The sequence below is a fragment of the Rhinolophus ferrumequinum genome, chromosome 14 (genome assembly GCF_004115265.2).
Source record: "Rhinolophus ferrumequinum isolate MPI-CBG mRhiFer1 chromosome 14, mRhiFer1_v1.p, whole genome shotgun sequence".
Taxonomy (NCBI): domain Eukaryota; kingdom Metazoa; phylum Chordata; class Mammalia; order Chiroptera; family Rhinolophidae; genus Rhinolophus; species Rhinolophus ferrumequinum.
In genome coordinates, this window is record NC_046297.1 from 41,396,108 (window position 1) to 41,418,747 (window position 22,640).

Below are 22,640 nucleotides of genomic sequence, written 5' to 3' on the forward strand. Positions count from 1 at the left end.
GAAAATCAGCACCAAAACAGTGGACTTAAATGACACACTAGACCAGATGAATTTAATTGATATTTTTAGAGCATTTCTCCCCAAAGCAGCAGAATATACATTCTTTTCAGGTGCACATGGAACATTTTCCAAGGTAGACCACACATTAGGCCACAAAACAAGTCTCAATAAATTTAAAATGATTGAAATCATATCAAGCATCTTCTCTGACCACAGGTGTATAAAATTAGAAATCAATTACCAAAAAAGAAAAAAAGAAAAACACACAAACACATGAAGGCTGAATAACATGCTATCACATAATGAATGGATCAACAGCGAGATCAGTGAAGAAATCAAAAGATACCCTGAGACAAATAAAAATGAAAACACAACAACCCGAAATCAATAGGACACAAAAGCAGTCCTAAGAGGGAAATACATAGCAGTGCAGGCGTACCTCAAGAAACAAAGAAAATCTCAAATAAATTATCTAACTTTATACCTAAGGGGAATTGGAAAATGAAACCGCAGGAAAATAAACAGCCCAGAGTGAGTACGAGGAAGGAAATAATAAAGATCAGAGTGGAAATAAACAAAATCAAGTCTAAAGAAACAATATAAAAGATCAATGAAACCAAGAGATGGTTCTTTCAAAAGATCGACAAAATTGATAAACTTTGAACCAGAGTCACTAAGGAAAAAAGAGGAGAGGACCCAAACATATAAAATCAGAAATGAAAGAGAAGTGACAAAGAGGAGAAATGAAAGAGGAGAAGGACACCACAGAAATACAAAAAAGTTCAAGAAAATACAAAGAACAAATATACATCAACAAATTGGACGATGTGGAAGAGATGGATAAATTCCTAGAAACAGACAATCTTCCAAGGCTGAATCAAGAAGAAACAGAAAATCTGAACAAACCAATTACTACTAACGAAATGAAATCAGTAATCAAAAAACTCAATAGTTCTGGACCAGATGGCTTCACAGGTGAATTTTACCAAACATTCAAAAAGATTCTCCTCAAACTATTCCAAAAAATTCAAGACGAGGGAAGGCTCCCAACCATATTCTACGAGGCCACCATTACCCTGATTCCAAAATTAGACAAAGACACTACAAAAAGATAATAAACTGCAGGCCGATACCCCTAATGAACGTAGGTGCAAAACTCCTCAACAAAATATAAGCAAACCGAATTCAGCAGTACATAAGAAAGATCATACAGCTTGATCAAGTGGAGCTCATTTCTGCTATGCAAGCGTTTATTCAATATCCACAAATCAATTAATGTGATACACCACATAAACAAAATGAAAAAAAATCATATGGTCATATCAAAAGATGCAGAAAAAGCATCCATTTATGATCAAAACTCTGAGCAAAGTGGAAATAGAAGGAACATATCTCAACATAATAAAGGCCATATATGACAAACCCACGGCTAATACATACTCAATGAGAAAATCTAAAAGCAATCCCTTAAGATCAGGAACAAGACAAGAATGCCCACTTTCACCACTTTTGTTCAGCATAGTTTTGGAAGTCCTAACCACAGCAATCAGATCAGAAAAAGGGAAAAAAAAAAGGCATCCAGATGGGAAAGGAATAAATAAAACTGTCATTTGCAGATGATATGATACTTTATATGGAGAACACCAAAGATTCCACCAAAAAACTATTAGAACTGATAAATGAATTTAGTAAAGCAGCAGAATACAAAATTAATATTCAGAAATCGGTTTCATTTTTATACCCCAATAATGAACTATAAGAAAGAAATTAAGAAAACAATCCCATTTACAATCGCATCAAATAAAATAAAATAGGAATAAATTTAACCAAGGAAGTAAAAGACTGGTATTCAGAAAATTATAAGACACTGAAGAGAAAAGTTAAAGAAGGTACAAATCAGTGAAAACATAGAGCAGGCTCATGGATAGAAAGAATTAATATAATTAAACTGTCCATATTACCCAAAACAATGTATAGATTCAGTGCAATTTCTATCAACCTAACAATGGCATTTTTCACAGAACTAGAACAAACAATACTAAAATTTATATGGAACCATAAAAGACCCCAAATAGCCACGGCAACCCTGAGAAAGAAGAACAAAGCAGGAGTTATCATGCTACCTGATATCAAATTATACTACAAAGCCATAGTAATCAAAACAATATGGTATTGGCATAAAAACAGATACATAGATCAGCAGAACAGAATGAGAGCCCAGAAATACAAGGTGTGACAATTAAGTTCGCAAACCCATCCTAGGAAAAGTGCTACATACCTCATTGCTGAATATCACTATGGTCAGCTTCAAAACACTTCCCTGAGGAAGCTATGCACCAATGCCAGCCTAGTCCACCCTTCAAAGCAATTTTGGAACTCTTTCTGGAATGGCCGTCAGAGCTGTTGTCATATTACCCTTGACGTCCTGAATGTCATCAAAATGTCTTCTTTCAATATTTCCTTTATCTTTGGGGGCCAGATCAGGTGAATAGGGAGGGTATTCCAATACATTTATTTGTTGACTGGCTAAAAACTCACAGACAGTGCCATGTGAGCTGGTGCATTGTCTTGATGCAAGAGCCATGAATTGTTGGTGAAAAGTTCAGGTCGTCTAATTTTTTCACACAGCCTTTTCACCAGTTCCAAGTAGTAAACTTAGTTAACTGTTCTTCCAATTGGTACAAATTCTTAAAGAATAATCCCTCTGATATCAAAACAGTTTAGCAACATCTCTCAAGAAGACATACAAATGGCCAATAGACATAAGAAATAATGTTCAACATCACTAATCATCAGAGAAATGCAAATCAAAACCACAGTGAGATATCACCTCACACCAGTTAGAATGGCCATCATCAACAAGACAAATAATAACAAGTGTTGGAGAGGCTGTGGAATAAAAGGAACCCTCATACACTGTTGGTGGGAATGCCGATTGATGCAGCCCCTATGGAAAGCAGTGTGGAGGTTCTCAAAAAATTAAGAATAGAATTACCATATGACCCAGCAATCACTCTCCTGGGTATATACCCAAAAAAAACCTGAAAACATTTATCTGTAAAAATATATGTATTCTGATGTTCATTGGCCATGGAAACCTTGGCCATGTTTCCATGGCCAAGACATGGAAAGAACCAAAGTGTCCTTCGAAAGATGATTGGATAAAGAAGATGTGGTGTATATACACAATCGACTATTACTCTGCCATAAGATGAAACACTGCCATTTGCAACAACATGGATTTTGAGATTATTATGCTAAGCGAAATAAATCAGACAGAAAAAGTCAAGAACCATATGACTTCATTCATATGTGGAAAATAAAACTGAAAGCAACAAAGGAACAATAGAAACAAATAAAGAAACAAAAATTCATAGACACAGACAACAGTTTAGTGGTTATCACAGAGTAAGGGGTGCAGAGGAATGGTAGATGAGGGTAAAGGGGGTCGAGTATATGGTGATGGAAGGAGAATTGACTCTGGGTGGTGAGCACACAATGTGATATATACATGATATATTACAAAATTCCACACTTGAAACCTATGTAATTTTACTAACCATTGTCACCCCAGTAAATTTAATTTAAAAATATTACGCTTTCTTCATTTAATTACCTTTGTTTTCAAAAGTCATTTGATGGTATTTTTTTGGTCGCTATTTCTGAAATATGTTCTGTCCCACTGATATACATGTATATCCTCCAAGGCTATGATGTCTTGATCACAATAGCTTCATAGTAAGTCTTAAAATCAGGTAGTAGAGTCCTCCAGTATTATTTTTTATCAAAAGAGTTTTGGCTATTCTGGTTCCTTGACTTTCCTGTATACGTTTTAGAAGAAGCTTCTCTGTATCTACGATAAATACTGCTGGTATTTTTATTGGAATTGTGTTAAATCTATAGATCAATTCGGGGGAAACTGACATCTTTACTATGTAGAGTCTTTCATGAATCCATGAATATGTTATATGTATGGTATGTCTCTCCACTTACTTGGGTCTTTTTTGATTACTAATTAGCATTCTGTCATTTTCTTCATACAGATCCTATATAAGGTGTGATCAAACAATACGGTGAATGTTTAAATTTAAAAAAAAATTATTATAGTAAAAAACACATTGCCATTAATTCCCCTAAAAATATTCCCCCTTGCTTCCAATGCACTTATGCCATGTTCTTGCCACTTTCTGAAGCAGTTCTGGAAGTCCTCTTTCCTGAGTGAGTTGTGCTGTCGTGGCTGCCTCAATGTCCTGAATCATTTTGACTTTGAGGAAGAGCCAGAAGTCCCATGGTGCCAGATCCGGTGAATAAGGTGGATGAGGGCACACCGTGATGTTTTTATTTGACAGAAATTGCCATACCGGAAGCATGTGTGACACAGAGCCTTTCCGTTGTGATCACAAAATACAGTGAATGCTGCTGCCAAGTGCCGTCCAATGGAAAGGCAGGGATCTTCGATAACAGAAGCAGCGCATCGAACCTTAGTAACAGTGTGTGACAAGTTTCAACTTGTTCAGTGCAGTCAGTCAGGTGTGAGCTACAGTTGAGAGAAGGTGTGTTTTAAAGTGTGCCATAAATCATCTTCCATCATGACAATGCTCTGTGTTACACATCGCTTGTGAAATATGGCAACTTGGGGAGGAAAGTCATCTTTAGAATTCTGCCCAGCACAGGTAAGCAGGTACGCAGATTAGAATGTTTTGGAGTGCTCTAGCATGAAGTGACCAAATGTTTTTCATGTTGTTTGAGGCCCAATGCTAAGTTTTAAAGATGGCAAATGTTTACTCACAGATCTTCTTGATTGGTGGGAGATATAATCTCATTTAAAAGTACTTGTATGGGGCCAGTTTTGCAGATCAATTTCTTAGAGAAAATGCTGAGTAGTATCTTGAAGATTAGGTGTTACACAGGCAAAGAAAGGGTACATGAGACAAAGGAGCAACATGTACAAAGGCTTAGTGGTTTGACAGCATGGGTTAGGGAAAGTGGGTTCTATAAACTCTTATATTTCTGGAATTGTAAAATGTGAGGTGGGCAATGGCTATAGAAAAGGAAAAGCAGGGCCTTTTTTTTTTTTTTTTCCAGTATAAGGAAGTTGGTCTTTTATCTCATAGATAAGGAAGAGCCATTAAGTAGTTTTTTGCAGGAGTGAGCCAATCAGGATCACATTTGAAACAAAGCATTTGGAAATTACTCTGGAGACTAGATTGACTAAACAATATTAAAGGCATGGAGGAAAGACATGGCGAATGGCTGAAATACTAAGAGAAGGGGATTGGATTCAATCAGTAATTTGTAAATAAAAGTGACAGAACTTAATTATTGAGTTGTACCAGCAAAAGGAATGAAATGAATAAAAAGTCAGATTTCTAATTTGAGCCATTTGGTAGATGATAGAGCCATTAACTGGGACAGGGAATCTAGCATGTCTGAGAAGAGTTGATGGATTATTCTGGATGAATTGATTTGATGTGCCTGTGGGAATTCAGTAGAAAAGAAAAATTCATGTATGTCTTCTTGATTACATCATTAAATACTAATTTAATACTTACTATAGTAGTTTAGGCACTGCAAATATTAAGATGTAGGACAGTCCTTACTGTCCAGGAGCTAACAGCTCATTGTACCATGACAGATACCTAAGGAGGTAACTATAAAAATAACATAAATAGGTGCCTGATGATGGCATAATGCACAGGATATTCTGGAAACTATGGATAAGAGACACCTCACCCAGCTACAGGGGTCAAGGAGGATTTCCTGGAGGAAGTGACTGAAGGGCTAAGTCTGAAAGGACGAGTTAGGCAAGTAACCAGAGGTGTAAAAATTTTTTGCCTGTGTCACTGGGACCACAGTGGTGCCTGAGGTATGAGAGTCCATACTGAGGTAGTAGTCAGCAACATATATATATATAATATACCATTCATTCCATGGATGTTTTACCAGTGTGCAGTCAAGGAAAATGAATCCCTTAGCTTCGGTAGTTGGTTTAAGTGTTTATTTGGGCTACTTCCTGGGTCGGTCTCTAAATTGTTTCCTTGGCTACAGAAAGCACTCTGACACTTAATTTGTCTTCATGTTATGAGTCCAGGCAAAAACAGATAGCTTCAGGCCCCAACCTCTGAGTCTCTTTCTACTTTAGCTTTGTTTTCCTTTTCTGTTGCTGCTATCACGTTAAGATTGTTCTTTTATTTTTCCATTTTGTTAAGTTGTTTTCTGTGAGGCTACAGAACTTGGAAGCCCACATAGAAGGATGTCTAAGCAAAACAAGTAAAGTATTGGCCATTTGAATAATCCAATCACCCTAAACTATTTTGCCTGCCAGCCTCTTTCAGTACCCCAAATTCTGCAAGTCAAAAATAATATCTTTGAACAAATGCTGCTTGTCTGGATATTCCCATGCAAAAGAATGAAGTTGGACCACCTATCTTACATAAAACACAAAAGTTAATTCAAGAGGGATCATAGACCTAAATGTAAGAGGTAAAACTATAAAACTCATAAAAGAAAACATAAGTGTAAATATTTGTGATCTTGGATTAAGCAGTGGTTTCTTCATATGACAGCAAAAGCACAAGCAAAATAATAGATATATTGGACTTCACAAAATGATACCATCAAAAAAACTAAAAAGACAATCTACCAAACAGGAGAAAATATTTGCAAATCCTGTATCTGATAGGGATTTATATCCAGAATATATTAAGAGCTCATACAATTCAGTAGTAATAAGACAAATAGCCCAATTTAAGAATGAGCAAATGATGTGAAAAGACATTTTTCCAAGAATATATACAAATGGCCAATAAGCACGTTAGAAAAGGCTCAACATCATTAGTCATTAGGGAAATGCAAACCAAAAGCACAATGGAATACCACTTCACACCACTAGGATGACGGTAATCAAACATAACCTAGCAGGCTCACTCCTAGGAAGATAACTAAGGGAATTGAAAACATGTCCACAAAAAAAAAAAATTACACATGAATGTTCATAACAGCCCAAAAGTAGAAACAACCCTTGCCCATCAACTGACAATGGATAAAAAAAATATGAGATACCCATCTGATGAAGCATGATTCAGGCACTACAAAGAATGAAGTACTGATGATACATGTTTAAACATGAATGGACCTTGGAAACGTTATGGTAACTGAAAGAAACCAGACACAAAAGGCCAATAGTGTATGATTCCATTTACACGAAATATCCAGAACAGGCAAATCTGTAGAGACGAGAAATTAAGTTAGGGATTGCCTGGGGCTGGAAATGGAGAATGGATGAGGAGTGACTCTTAAGTGGTATGGGATTTTGTGTGTGTCCAGTGATGATAATATAATGTTCTGGAAGTAGACAGTGGTGATGGTTGCACAATCTTGTAAGTATACTAAAAACCATTGAATTGTACACTTTAAGTAGGTAAATTATATGGTATGTGAGTTATATGTCAATAAGATGTTTTAAAAAAAAGTAAGTCTTTTAAGTTAGGATGTTTGTTCCTGTTTCAGAAATATGGGGAGCAGGAAATTGTTTAATATTGCAGAAGGTTAACTCAGATGTCTAACTCTTTTAAATGAACAACTAGTTAGAAGCAGGACTCGCAGAGTTTTGCTGGGCCTGATTAAAGAAACACAAGAGCAGGCACACTCAAGAGAGATGGTACTCTGAGGGAGCCTGGGTAGCCAGGAGGAAACCCGTAGGTGCTGACATCTGAGGAAGGTGAGAAGAGTTCATCCTTCTGAAGAGAGACGGAGTCAATGAGATTATTAATAAAGAATATTAACTTTATCTGCTTAATAACTGGTATTCTTAGCGTCACATAAGATTTATGATATCTTCAGGCTCCAATGACAAGAACACTTGTTAGATTCAGTTAAGCTCAAACATTTATTGAACATATGCAAGAGACTGTACCAGTCACGGGTATAAAGATGTATGACATGCTCTGCCTTCACAGTGCTTATAGTCTTATGTCTTAATAGTAAAAACAGAAGAAAGACGGTAAAATAAAAAGGCAAAATCGGAAATAATAAGGCTAGTTTTAATGTCCAGTGGCTAAGTGGCAGATAAGGACAACTGCTGGTATATGGTACATAGCAAATGGAGTATAGGTTTTAAGAAATTTCAGTCTACCCCTGAGGAGGTATTTGAAATTTTATCAATGCAGAATATACAGGGAAAGGCGTAGGGACTCTTCTGGTTTGCAGCAGCTCACAAAAGATAAACAAACATTCTCTGCATATACTTGATCAGAGAATGGTAGGGGAGGCTACTTCAGTCAGTTGGACACATGTTTATTACTACCAGTATTTGCATCAGACTGTGTGTGGAATACTAGGGGACGCTCTTTTACTTTGGAGAAAGGGATACTGGTTGCAGTAATGAACTGGAAAGGCTGCTTCCTTTTGCTACTGTTGGAAGGGCAGAAGTAGGGTTTCCAGGCGGGAATTCCTGCCCGCTCTCAGGAATTTTTTTCACTTGCCCGTTCCCGAATCCCAAGAAAAGTTGGTCGGGAAATCGGGAAAATTGGCTCCTTGAACCCAGGTGGTTGGTAAGTATCGGCTGTCACTTTGTGGAAACGATTCATCGTGGAGAACAGAAAACAGTTTATCTCTCAGGATTTGGGAATGGGAAAGCGAAAAACATTCCCACCTGGAAACCCTAGGCAGAAGTAGATGTCCATGGGCGGCCTCTACCAGGTCAGGCAGTCACATGAACTGAGACAGGAATATAGGTGTGTAAGTAGTCCAGGGAAAGTGTTCCTTCAAGTAACTACATGGAAAGAATACATAGGTGATGATGAGTAAAAGAATGACAACATCTGGCATTCTAATGAGTCCACCCACAATCCAGGTGTTGGGAAACTTGAAGCTTGACAGGGAGGTAAAGGCTTATATTCAATAAGAGAGCTTCAGTAATTTTCTTATCTTTTTCAATTCTATAGCAGACATCAGCTTGGATATATCAAAGCCGTTGAAAGCAAACCTGAGTTTCACCAAGCTGGATCAGATAAACCATTTTTTAAAGAAGATAAAAAGTGCACACAGTGAAGAGACGTCAGCCCTGTCCGACACCATGCTGCCTAAGGATGAGCTTCCAGCCTCCAAATGTTACCGTGGGAATTTCTCTAAACCTAAAGTTCATGGTGATGGAGCACAAAAGGTTCCACTTCAAGAAAACATTTGGAGAACTGTTTCCTGCTTTCAGAAAATCTCTGTTCGTACTACTCAGATTGTGGTCTCCATGGAAACTGTCCCCCATCCTAATAAACCATGCCTTTTAGCATCTTTATCAACTCTCAGTGGGAGCCTGATTGTCAAAGCAGCACAGAAAGTACCTGGTAAGTCATCAAAACAGGGAGAGGGAGATAATGGCGTGACTTGTTCACATCTGAAAATGCATCATTTTGATGATTTATATTATTTGGAGGTTAAAAGTTTTAAGGGCCATTAGCAATGGGGACATTTCTGGTTTGTGACCTTAGTTTAGAGAAAATTTTGTAACAAATCCTTTGAGCTTAAGTATTTTAATGCCCTAAATAAAACAGGTCCTATCCACCTCTTCAGAAATGTTTCTACAAGAGTCTTTAAAACTGCTCATTCCTAAATTTATTTTTACAGTTATAGTGGCACAACAAGAAATGGTTTTATGAACCATTTGAGTAGTGGTTCTCAAGAAATGGTCTCAGAATCAACAGCATCATCAGGGAACTTGTTAGAAATACAAATTTCAGACCCTACCCCTGACCTGAATCAGAAACTCTGGGCAAGGAGCCCAGAAATCTGTGTTGTGAAAGCCCTACTGGTGATGCTGGTGCACTACATTAGGTCATTGGTACTACCAACTGATTTTAAAAAGAGAAATTGCCTTAGTGGCAGCTGTGCTGCACAAAGTGTAATAGAAGTCAGGGTGCAATTCTGCAAGGACAGTGCCACTGAGGACTATCAGGCGGCAGCACCTGGCCGGGAAGCGCTGTGCTTCGTGCTTAGCCTGGCAGAGAGGCAGGGACCCTGCAAACTGAAAGTTGATGGGTGGAGAGGTGAGAAATTAACAGGCAGTGACATCTACATTTTCCTCTTTTGTTACCGTGACTAAATTGTTACGTGCTTTTTCACTCTAAACCTAAAAGGTGGGCTGAAGAAATGTGAGAAGGGAAATAGAAAAGACAAGGCACAGGTGGGAAATAACAGTTTTCAATCACTGAAACTGCTACTGTAAAAGTTCAGGGCATAGTGCCAGAAATTTTACTTTGAAAGTAAAAGTAGCAAAAGGGAAACATTTTTTTTTTCCACTTTAATTTACAGGAAAGTATTGGGGATAAAGGGATAGTGCAGGGGATAAAAATAAATCCTGAAACGATATGCAACTTAGTTGCTTACTAAGAAAGTAATTAAGTGGCAGCTGGAAACTAACTGTAACTTAGTTAAATAGCCAGTTTGGGCACAGTAGTTTAAGAGATAAAGAAAAAGTTTTAGAGTTGAGAAGTATAAATTTTAGGCCAAAAAATGATTTATTTCTTTCTCACTAGAAATATTTGTGACCAAGCCAGCTAAAAGCACTGTATTTTTTTAATTGTCTTAAAAGTTAGAAATGAAAAATGTAAGATCCGTGGGACATGATAGATTATGAAACACTGGAGGCTAAAATGCCTGATTTATCCACAAATAAATTGCAACCCAGACGACACTGGGCCCGTTCCCACGCCTTTCCAGTTGTACCTTAATGATATAGCAGGGAAACGGGACTCAGAGTGAAAGAATTTAAATATATTGTACTCAATTCTAGGTCCTTATCTTTTTTTCATCCTCATTCCTTGTTTTATTCATTAGCTACTCATATTTTATCCACATTAAATTGTATCTGTCCTCGGTAAACATCTCTAAAATATAATTAAAATCTTCTCACTAAGCTATACAAGGTACTAGACTCATTCTGTTTTTGTAACTTGTTTTTTGCCCCTTCATACTAGAAAAATGTGTACTTTATACCTTTATGCTCTTATACAATTATGCTCTTAAATCTAGTTAAACACAAAGTGGAAACTATAGCTTTGACTCAGACATAAATTATTCAACTCTAACTGCAGTTTCAGCAGATGTTCTAAAGTAGTTATTTGAGTCCACAAACCAAAACAAATTGAAGTTAGCCATTTAATAGGAACAATTTTTATTATGAGAGCTGAACAGACACCAACTCTGTTTTCTCTACATTTCTGCTTAATGTAATGGCATGCCCAAACATTTAAGACGATAACAAAGTCAGCAAAATAATAATAAATTATAATTAAGTGAAATGAGATTGTGTCAAGTTCTAGTTATTGCTGAAGGCTGATTTCTAGGAAATTGTAATTGAGAGATTACTACATATTTTTCAAAAATTGATTTTTAACTAAGTAAAGCTTTTTAAAAATAAAATACAATTTGAGCTTTTATTATATAGTTGAATACCTTAAAAATGCATGCTTTGCAAATTGGATGAAATTTATGCAAATATATATTCAAAGTATATTTTTGATACGTTGTAAAAATAACCCCCTCCTAAAAAAGGAAAACCTCCTACCAGTAGTCATATTTCTTTTTGTATTTTTCAAGTGACATCATTCTGCATTCAACCAAAAATATTTATACTATATCTTTGAGCTCAACAGAGTTAATGTCAGATTTTTATAGTTTGAATCTAATACAGAAATACTTAACTGTGTCTGATTTTGCAGTTTATATAACTATGGCGGCATCTGCAGCAGCTGCACTTTTCAAATTCTTTGCTGAACCAAATCGAGCACAGTGACAAAAGTAGTCATCTCAGATGTGCTATTAAACAGAGAGAGAAACAGGGGCATTGCCGTGGCACAGGATAGCCATCTGCTGTACAGATGTTATTGTATAGAATGACTTACGATAAAATAATTGTAGAAAATTTTCATTAAAACCTCAACAATTTGCACTTGTTTATGCGAATCTGCATAACTCCCCAATGAGACAACACACTTGGGGTTTCTTTGGTTCTCACTCACTTTCTCTTTGATCCTTTTTGATGTGCTGACTTTAATAAACACAGTCAAAAACACTGTGCAAAAACATCATGGAAAAAACTACAAAGGAACAATTATAGCAGCAGAAACTACTCTAATCCCTAACTTACGCAAGCTATTTTTAGTGAAATATTTTTTTTAACACTCTTTATGTGACAATGTTATATAAACAGGGTAAAACAGTCCTCTCCAGATGAGTTTTAATTTAGGAGCTGAAATAGATTTGTAATGCTAGAGGAATCTTATGTTCTAAGTAATATTTAGAGAAACACAAAGGGAATGTGTCGTAGGCATGTTTCCTCACTTCTGAAAGGTACAAAAATATTTGAGTTTGCCTAATGATTATATTTTTTATCATCTAATCTGTCATAAGATTATGGGAAGTATATGGAAAAGGGAATAATAAAAGAGTGAAGGGGGAAAGTTAATTTTCTTCCCAAGAAAGAAATTGTCAATACATTTAAATCTGAAATGCTTTCATATTCATTTACTGGTTTTTACAACAAAATATGTACAGATTAGTCGCTGAAATGTTTTCATCGTTTGAAACAAAATGAAATGGTTAAATATTTTCTTTCCCCTTTAAAAAAATCTACAAGTTTTTCTTAGTCTGTACTGTTCTGCAACCCTCAACTATGAGAGTTTCAGGCAACTTGATTTTTTTTTTTTTTAATTCTACTCTGCAGATGCTAGTGTAACAGTGACTTACAATAACCGAACTTGTATTTCAGCTAGCATACTTATATGCTCGTGTATGTCTTCAGTAAAAGGGCCCTAAAGTTGTGATTTTAGTAGACATAATGCTTGTATTTTTAAAGTTGGTGTATAATACTGCCCCCCAAAAAAGCCCTATGGTTGTGTTATTGATAACAAAATGAATCTCATTTAGAAATTACACCTTATTTTCTGAATCATTTTAAGGCAGATAATATTCCTTCTGCTGTCCATTAAATCCATCCCATTCTATAGTATGTTCTTTTAAAAAACAACCTCCTTTCTCCCCACATACACACACAACACAGTCTCTTTTGCCATTTGAAGTACGTCGTTTTGGAGAGACCTTAAGTACATCGCTATAAATTCTGAACTAGCAGTGTAGCACTTTCCACAGGCAGGGTGGGGAGTAAGCTGTAGTCTTTTGCTCCTCTTGTCAGAGTTAATTATGGCTGTATTAGGGCTGTACTCCTTAGAGTTTGGCAGGCAAGGGTGCACAATTCAGGCTGTGAAATAACTGTTCTTTAGGCTGCCTTGCTCTTCCCCAGGGACACTTAGATTAGCAAGCTCCATGTATATTAAGGAAAAGGGGACTCGGATATGAACTAGTTAGGTGGCACAAAGGATTGGGAGAAGAGCCTAAGTAGGGCCATTTGGGCTGGCATTTTAGTCAGAACTGGGAAAAAAGGTGCAAGGATGCCCTTTCCAAAGGGACCAAGGGGTCTTTACATCCATGCAGAAAGCAATGAGTGGAACTCATTCTAGTCAAAGAGCTGTGGTTTAAATAACTTTCACTACCCCAGCCTCTGTCATCCAGATGTACTTATCTTTGTGTATAAACAAAAATAGGGAAAAAAGTATAACTATATTATTTTTCACATATATAAACGCCTCTTGTTCACCGAATTCAGGACCAATTAAAATGTAAAGAACCTAAAGTTCCTTTTCAGATACTGAAAAGTGAAACCAAGTCATTAATTGATAAAAGTGGAGCTCCAGCTTTTCCTTCCATCCTTAACTGGATCTCCTGAGGAAAATCTCTTACGGTGTTGTCATAGCCATCGGATGCTCCAGAGATGCAAGTAAGCCTAAGGGGAAATGAAGCATTAAATTAGATATGACTACCTAAAACACTGTGTTCCAACAACAGGCAATTTACAATACCCCAAAGGCTATTATTACTTTTATAAAGAAACAGCATTTCTTTCCAATGCCTGAACAATAGGAAATGAATACTTTGATAGTTAAAGCCAGAGGAAAACTTAACTTTTAAACAGCTACTGAGGATTGAAGTGGAAATACAGCTTGTAGACAGCTAGACAAATCACTAACCAGCCTTAATGAATAGTGTGGGCATCAGGGTCTTGTCATTTTTGACACTATGTCCCGAGTAGCTTAAACCCAGCACTCAAAGAAAGGTAGAGACCTCATTGGGTGTGTAACATAGGGGATTTCATTTATCATTTTGTTATACCTCGCAAGCGCAAAAGAAAGAGTAAAAGGGGATTATCTTGATAATGAAATGAGTTACTGAATCTTGTGATAATGAAAAGCAGAAGAATTCTAATTCCTTTCTATAGCCCCTGAGGTAGAGGTGCGTTTATAGTTTTGCAAAAGTAAAATGTAGGCAGGCAGGACAGATGGCCCAGAGTCTGTGAAACAGGACACCCGTCATCCCAGGAGTGAGCACCACTATTAATCCTGGTCAGATTCTCTCCTATTATTTTGTAACAAGGTTCAAAGTTGCTACTGATGAACTGGCATGTTCCTCTTTTATACTCTTAAATTACCTGTAGATTCCTGAGCTTTTCCAACAGTGATATTTTTCTGTGCCTAGTGGTGGAATACTGAGACATTCCAAAAGAAAGTAGAATTTAAGAAGTTCTAAAAATTTAAGGGGAAATAAGTAGAAAATGTAAGATTTTCAGTTTATTTTCAAAATAATGTCCCGTGTTATTTCTCTAATATGGTGGGAAGTAAAAACCATAAATGTATAAGATACTCCCTTGTGGAGTAATTATTTTGTCCCCTTCTTTTTAGACATCACATCCAGTAGAGAAGAAATCCCAATATACAATTTTTATTTTCCTTGCTGTCATTTTTATCATAATATATGATTAGATAGAATTTTGAACAATAATAGCAATATTAATACTACTATTGTAGAAGTGATCTTTTTTATACCCTCAAAAAGAGAGAAAAATTTTAGAATGTTTGATGTTTAAAAAAAAAAAAGCCACTAGTAGATACACACTTTTCAGGCATGTTTATACAGTTACTTATTCCTTTGTTTAACCAAATTATGTTAATGCAGTCTTCTACATCTTTCATCTGGGATATTTAAATTTTTCTGTGATAAGGGTTTATACATTTTTAAGTGTCTGTTACGTGATTATTGTTCTTCGTGTACTTTTTGTTTTAGTGCTGGTTACCATAGCTGTTCTGGATGTCAATGGGAAGCTTTTGAAATACATAGGAGAGTAACTTTAGCTATTTAGAAGATAACATTAGGTTGAATTTCTGATGTGCTAATTTCCAGGTTGCATAAAAAGTAAAAATCATGTAATAAGCAACCAACTGAGAAAGTCCAAGCACTCTCACGTGCTGTGTGCACTGAACATGATGTACCTGCCCAGTCTTTCATGGAGGGAGATGAGCTCATCTCAGAGAGATAACCATCTCTGACTTTTTCTTCTGATTCATCACCGACCTGAACTCCATTTGAACCTTGTTAGACAAAAAACAAGCAGAATTCCTGGCCCAAGCTATAAAATATAATTAAGCCCTTTTGAAATGATGTGTAAAAGAACATTGCTGTACCCCCACTTATAACCACTACCACCACCGCAACCAATAAAGTTAAATCAAGCACTGCCTGTAATGGATTAAAATAATAAATGTTCCTGGATTTCAGTGTTTGAAGTACTTGAGGAAAACAGGCTCCCAGCAGCCCGGGTAGCTGAATGCGAGAGACATTTATTAATGACGAGTTCAAGGATTTGGCCTGTTTAAAATCATTACTTTCTGTTTACCGTGTGTTACGCATCTCTTATATTTTTACACAGCCCACATGTGTCCACATGTAATAATGAAAAGCTTTTTTTTCAAACAAAAGAATTGTTAATTGTGTAAATATAGTTCTCTTGGGGAATTCATGTCTTCATAAAACTCTGCTCTCTTCTAATGAGAAATCCAGTACAGTTGTTACACTCTTCCAAGTATATCCGCCTTCAAATCTTATCTCTAGCTAAATTAGTCTATTTCTTCCTAATATTTTTAGTTACCAAATTCCAAACTTAATATAGACTACTAGAATAATGTTGCCCTTAGGTTATATATTTTAGACTTGGGTCCCACTGCACTGAACTTGGTGTCTTATGTACTATAGCAAAAAACCAGGAAAATCAATGCTTTTTATTTTTTCTCCTAGCTTTAACAAAGGTATGGTAAAGAATTATTTCTCTAGATTTAGATACATTGTGGGGGAGGAATGACCACTGATAAAAATTTCCCATGTACACATATTAAAACAGTGTTCCTTGGACAGGAGAAAAAAGGACCTTTGAAACAACAAAAATGCTACCAGTTAACATGAGGATATCTCACTGTGCAAAATGCTATTGAAGAAGAAAGTTTCCAGTCCTAGTAATTAAACACTAGAGGTCTTTTTCTTACCAGCTTCTCCTCTGCCTCCTTGATAGCACCTTATAGGTTAGTATTAGGTGAAATGGACAAGAATTATTATAGCTCCCAGTCCCGGGATTATGGAAAAAGAGGTTACAAGTGAATCTCTATCCCCCACTCTACTGAATTTGTGACAGCCTTTAGTCTTCCTGTGTCACAGCAAATTGCCCTCTCATCCACATAAGCCAGTCTAGGAACATTTTTAGCACAGCAACCTGTCAGTGATAAGTGGCTGAAGATATATCTTAGATGTTTTTTTTTTTTTCTCTCTTGATGGGCCCCTGGACTTGTAGCCTATATTGGCATAATATACTGAATCTGTGCATGACAGCTGGGGACAGGAAAAAGCGTTTATTCACAATCCTGTTACCAATTGGAAAAATGAAATTACGGAGCGCTGACAGCAGTAGTTTTTATTAAACAACATGGTGCTGGAAAGAGGCAGACACAATCTGAATCCCAGCCCTGCTGCTTACTACTGGCCATTGACTGTGGTAAAAGTTACAACTTAGCTCATTTCCAAAATGAAGGCAAAAATACTTAATTCACAGGGCTGTTGAGAGGATTAGGTGAGATGATGTATGCAGAGGACCCCATACATTCGTTGGCACAAATGTATTAAAATCCTCAATAAAACTTGGTCTGTTTTGTATCTTCCTCTCCCACCTGAGTCACACCACGTGAATGCTGAGGCCATAGATCATTAAATTTTAGAGCTGAAAATTGTCTTCAAGATCACCCTTTTCTTTATGAAGAACACTTTTTATCCATTCCCTCATGGACCTCATGAGCCAAACTGCATTTAAGATGACATAGCTAACATGACTGTCCCAACTTGACGTGACTGTCGTACGCCTCTGCAGCCTTGTCTCAGACAAATCTGTGATTGCTGTCAGTCTCTTTGACATCCTGAAAATGGACCACCATTGCTGTGTGGGACTCTTAAGTATCAGAGAACCCTGGATTGAGGCCCCTTGAGCTAGTCCTAACTCCCTCAATGAGTTAAGGGCGCAGAGATTAAGTGATTTGCCCAGGGATAATCTGAGGCAGAGTAAGGGCTTCAACACATGTCTCCTGGCTTCTGGTCTTTCTATTACACAAATCTTTAAAAACCTGGTTTATGTAGATCAAGACGAGTTTCTAAGACACTGCAGTAAATTACTTAAGTCATTTTGCTTTCAACATTGTTAGAATAACTTTATACCAATTCTTCCATCCATGTCACTGACTTGGAAAAAAATTGATTCACCAGCAGTTTCCTCATGTAATTAAATTAACCAGCTACTGTATTCATCTAAGAACCTGTGGAATATATATTTGCTGTTGGTCTTTCCTCTCTGGGCAGGTTGTTATACACTTTCTACTATGCAGATCTGCCAGTCTGTTTTTTTCTTTTTAAACATAGCCACATGATCCAATCAAGTTTTATTTTTCTAATTAACTGACACAACTGTAAAAACAGTGACCATGGTGGCAGATTGGAAGGGAAGAAAGAGGCAAAGCATATCCTCCATCACCCTTTGGTATTTTTAGTTTAGATTTTCTAGGATCTGAGAGTTTTAAAACATTTCTCAAAAAATACCTTTCCCAGACAAGGGCCAAGTATAAATAGCCAACTCAGCAGACATTTTCGTCTTTCATGAGTAATTCTACCTTTATGTGAAAGAACAAAAGTACTCCTGTTTCTGCTACTTGTCATTTTTTTAAGTCCAAAGGAAGAGGATTGGATTAGACTTGGGGTACCAGCTTACCATTGAGGACAGGATGAGGGTCCCCAGGAACTGGAAATCTTACCTGAGAGAAATCATCACGTGCCTTGGAGAAGGGATATATGTTAGCAGGCGGACCACCGAGTTGGGCTCCCATTTTGATGGCTAGACTTTTTAGTAAAGTTGTTGGGAAACACCAGCATCCCTTTCTGCATAGATATCAGTATCCATGTTGGTCTCTAACAGTTATGTTTTCCAGATATCAATCTTATCCCATATTTCAATTTGCTATATTTTTAGATACAAATATATAGGCTTATTAAAAAATAGAGTGTAATTAAATAGGATCTGATCAACGTACATATTCTGATCAAGAGGGGAAAACAGGGGTTTTTTTCCATCATCAAAGAACCCAAGTGCCATTTTTATGTGCTACAACATAATAAATTGAAGGAATTAGAAATGGAAAGGTTTCTAATCATCTCTTTAGGGACCATACTTACAAGCATTTTCTTTTCTAGTCATCTAATCACTTATGGTCAGCTTTTCACAGATCATACTGATAAAAGATTTTTTCTTCTTCACTTTTTGAAGTATCATGATGTTTCACTGTTATGCAGATCGACTTGTGGATGTATCTGACATGTTTGCTAATTTTCTATAGCCTTAGATTACTTCCAGCTGGATAAAAAAAAATACCTGGATATACTTTGCTAGCATATGTCATCATTGAAGACTCTTTCTAATGACATACAGAAGCTTGATTTAGATTGCATTTTGCACAGTCAGCATGTGGAGGATAGGCGCCTTACTATGGGTCTACTGGAAACTGATGAAGTAGGACTGGCAGCATTTTGTAAACATTCTCCAAAACAAGTGACTTGCATTTATTAGCCTTCTGAAGGAGTATTTTAAAGGCCATGAAACTATTTGTTCCTTGAACTAAATTTTTACCCTCAATAAAAAGTATGTCGTATGTAAACAAAGCAGATTATTTCTGTTTATCATACCAGTTATTTCTGAAATTACTTCTCAATGTTGCTACACCTCATTTAGTTTAATTAAATATCTGCCATTAGTTTGCCAGAGCTGAAATTAAAACTAAAAACAGATTTTTGAAAGGCGCCAGTGGAAAATCAGGCAGAAGAGCATTCTGTTGAATGGAGGGAGATAGAAGAGGTTCTATCATTGGTCAAAATGACCTGATCACACAATTGCTAAATGCAATGTGGGGTCTTAGATTGGATCCTGGAACAGGAAAAGGACACTAGAGGAAAAACTGGTGAAATTCAAATAAGGTCTATAAATTTATTGTAGTAGTATTATATTGGCATTAATTTACATTTTGAGAACCAAAGTATACGAAAGTTGTTAATAGTAAGAGAAGATGGGTGAAGGATATCAAAGTTGAAGAACATCAACTTTGCTGAAAGCCTAAAATTATTGCAAAATTAACTTTCTAAAAATGACCTGATCATTGATTACATAAATAATTTTAATAATATTCATGCTTTTAAAGTTTAAGTGATCATTTTAAATCTTACCCTTTCAAAGCATATTTCTTTAATTTTTTTCCTCTTATTTTTTGGAAATTTAGGGGGAAAATTAAAAGTACAGAATATGTCATGAGGAACACATCAAACACCTACACAGGTAGAACAAGGTAGAACAAATATAAACATTTTGCCATGTTTGCAATACATACATAAAAGGAAAGAGAGAGCGATAAACGTCACAAAATTATTCAGCCTTTTCCAATGTCCCAATGCTAAGAATGTAGCTTTTTATAATTTTTACTTGTAGTCATTTTGTCCAACAATGCATTAGTCCATTAAGATAAAGAATAACACATGCTTTTAACTCACTTTCTATTGCCATTTATACCAGATTTTGAATGTATAAGTATCCAACTTACACAGCCTTGGTATTCTCTGTGGCCCTGGGTTTATGTGTGTGGTAATATATAAAATAAGATTCATTCTATCCCAGGGAAGACATTTAGCATGTTTCCTGATGAAAAGAAAACAAAACAGAGGGGATGGTGTCCCATAGGCCAACTTCTTCAAGTGAAAGAAAGGGAAAAAGAGAATTAATAACCCTGTCATGAGTCCCAGGGATTATTTTCATATTTTGTGGTAAAAATGTGGTTTGATTTACCGTTTATAAATGACCCTTTGGGAAATTCATCACTACTCTTTATTATTAAGCTATCACCGTAATCTCTTATTACTGGTCATTTACACCAAGATCAAAACCTCTGTTTCTCTATTGTTTTGTTGTAGCTTTTTTAAAAATGTAGCAGGATATGTTCAAAAGGAAATGGAGACTCTATTTTAAGCTTAAAAACTGGTACTTGTGGACCTTTCTGTGGTCCACAGATAACTGGATCCCCTCATTGAGGAGCAAAGCCACAGCAGGCTGGTGTGTATAGTGGGCAGTTAGGCACATGGGAACGAGTTAAATTAGTTGTGTGAGTTTCCAAAGTGAAACACTCCTTATTTTCTTGTAGGTATATGGCACAAAAGAAAAGAAAGGGCACAAGAGACCAGCCAGGGCACATTTTCATCTATAAGTCATGTGTTTTCTTAATGCAGTTAGGCAGTGCCTGTTTCTGTGTCCTCACTGCCAAGATAGCATCTTAAATTCTCAGTGCCACCTGTGTGTTAAACAAGCCTATGATCGATCAATGCTAGAAGACCAGAGATATAGGCAAGTACAAACTATAAAAGGATTAGAAAAAGTAAGGGGTAAGAGTAAGGGATAGGCTATTGGGGAAAAGAATGAAAGAAGAAAGGAAAAAAAATGAACAGCCACTTACACATACATACTCAATGAAATATTTGATCAGAATGAAAGAATTGACAGCACATAAAGTGAATTAAAAGAAGCAAAAAAGAATAAGGTTTGTATGATAATAGGGAAGTGTTTGTTTTTCAACAGTTCACTTGCATAACAGAGTCAGTATTATAAATGTTGGTTGTCTTTTTGTACCCCCCCGTAGTACTTACTGAGATCTCAAAATTTGAGGCTAACAAATTGCCAAGGAAAAATCTGATATGAAAGAAAATTGCAAATCATTCACTTTATCTTTGTATATCCAGTATATATATATATATATATATATATATATATATATATATATATGGTATATATATGGTAGATAACCAATAAGTGTTGGTTGAGTAATGAATACCTGCATGCATAAATATCAAGTTGGAGGTGATCAAGGTTATCCAAAATTTTTATGGACAGAAGCATAGGAGAAACACTTGTTTAAGAATTAAGCATGGTTATAGATACTGTCATAAGAAATTATCCTTAAAACCATAAGAGTAGGGCCAGCCTGGTGGCTCATGTTTTTGGAGCACGGTGCTTCTAACTCCAAAGTCGTAAGTTCAATTCCCACATGGGCCAGTGAGCTGCGCCCTCTACAGCTAAGATTGTGAACAACGGCCCTTCCTGGAGCTGGGCTGCCCTGAGCAGCCGGAGGTTGGCGTGAGCTGCCATGAGCTTCCACCGGCTGCTGTGGGCTGCTGTGTGCTGCCAGGAGCGTGAGTGGCCAACAGCCGGCGAGAGCTGGTGAGAGCCACCCTGAGCTGCCATGAGCAGCCGACCAGCGACCAACTGCCTCAGCCGGGGGCGGGGGCGGGGGGGGAGGGGTAGGGCGCACAAGGCTCCTAATACCAGCATGGGCCAAGGAGCTGTGTCCTACACAACTAGACTGAGAAACAACGGCTTGGACTGGTGTGGTGGGGGGAGGCAGAAAAGGTGGGGGGGAACCATAAGAGTAGACAGTTTCACTGAAACGAGATTGGAGGTTGGTGGAGGTTGAGAATAGAAGACTGAGGATTAACCTTGGAAATCTCTGTAGTTAGAGAATGTATATAAGTTCATGTGGTTTGGGTTATAAATGGCAGAAAATGCAACTTAAACTGGTTTAAGCAGTCTCATGTAGGTAAAAAAAGCTTAGGACCAGTGCTATCCTTAGCCATGGCTAATCCATTAGATCTTCTGTATTACACAGCTGCAGCCTCGGGCTCCATCCATATGGTAACTACCAACCCTTCATTTTCTTCAAAACCAGGAATCAAGAGGAAAGTTTACTTTCCCAAAAGTTTTGTACCTCCTTGGTTTTCATTGAATTTCATGCTCATCCCTAAACCAAATCAAACTTCAGAGAGTATCAAACATGAAAATCTAGAATATAGCAGGATCCCAGCCCTAATAGTCTACTTCCTGGAAAACTAGTCATTAGATTCTTTTATTATTATTATTATTATCATTGGTATTGAAATTTATTGGGGTGACAATGGTCAACAAAACCACATGGCTTTCAGGTGTACAATTTTGTAATACATCATCTATAGATTGCATTATGTGTTCACCACCCAGAGTCAGCTCTCCTTCCATCACCATGTATTTATTTGATTCTGACATTGCTGGAACACAGCTGTGTCTGGGTCAATGCCTGACTCAATTGCAATGTGTCTGTATCTCAGGC

The 22,640-nt window shown here is 36.8% G+C and overlaps 1 protein-coding gene across 7 annotated transcripts in view; it reads left to right on the forward strand.

Moving 5' to 3' along the window:
- Nucleotides 1-22,640, forward strand: part of VPS13B (vacuolar protein sorting 13 homolog B) — a 719,992-nt gene that overhangs the window by 543,888 nt on the left and 153,464 nt on the right. For all 7 annotated transcript variants that reach the window (XM_033126656.1, XM_033126657.1, XM_033126651.1 and 4 more), the window contains exon 36: nucleotides 8,946-9,341. In XM_033126656.1, coding sequence (XP_032982547.1) covers nucleotides 8,946-9,341 — 396 coding nt within the window. The remainder of the gene's footprint in view (nucleotides 1-8,945; nucleotides 9,342-22,640) is intronic.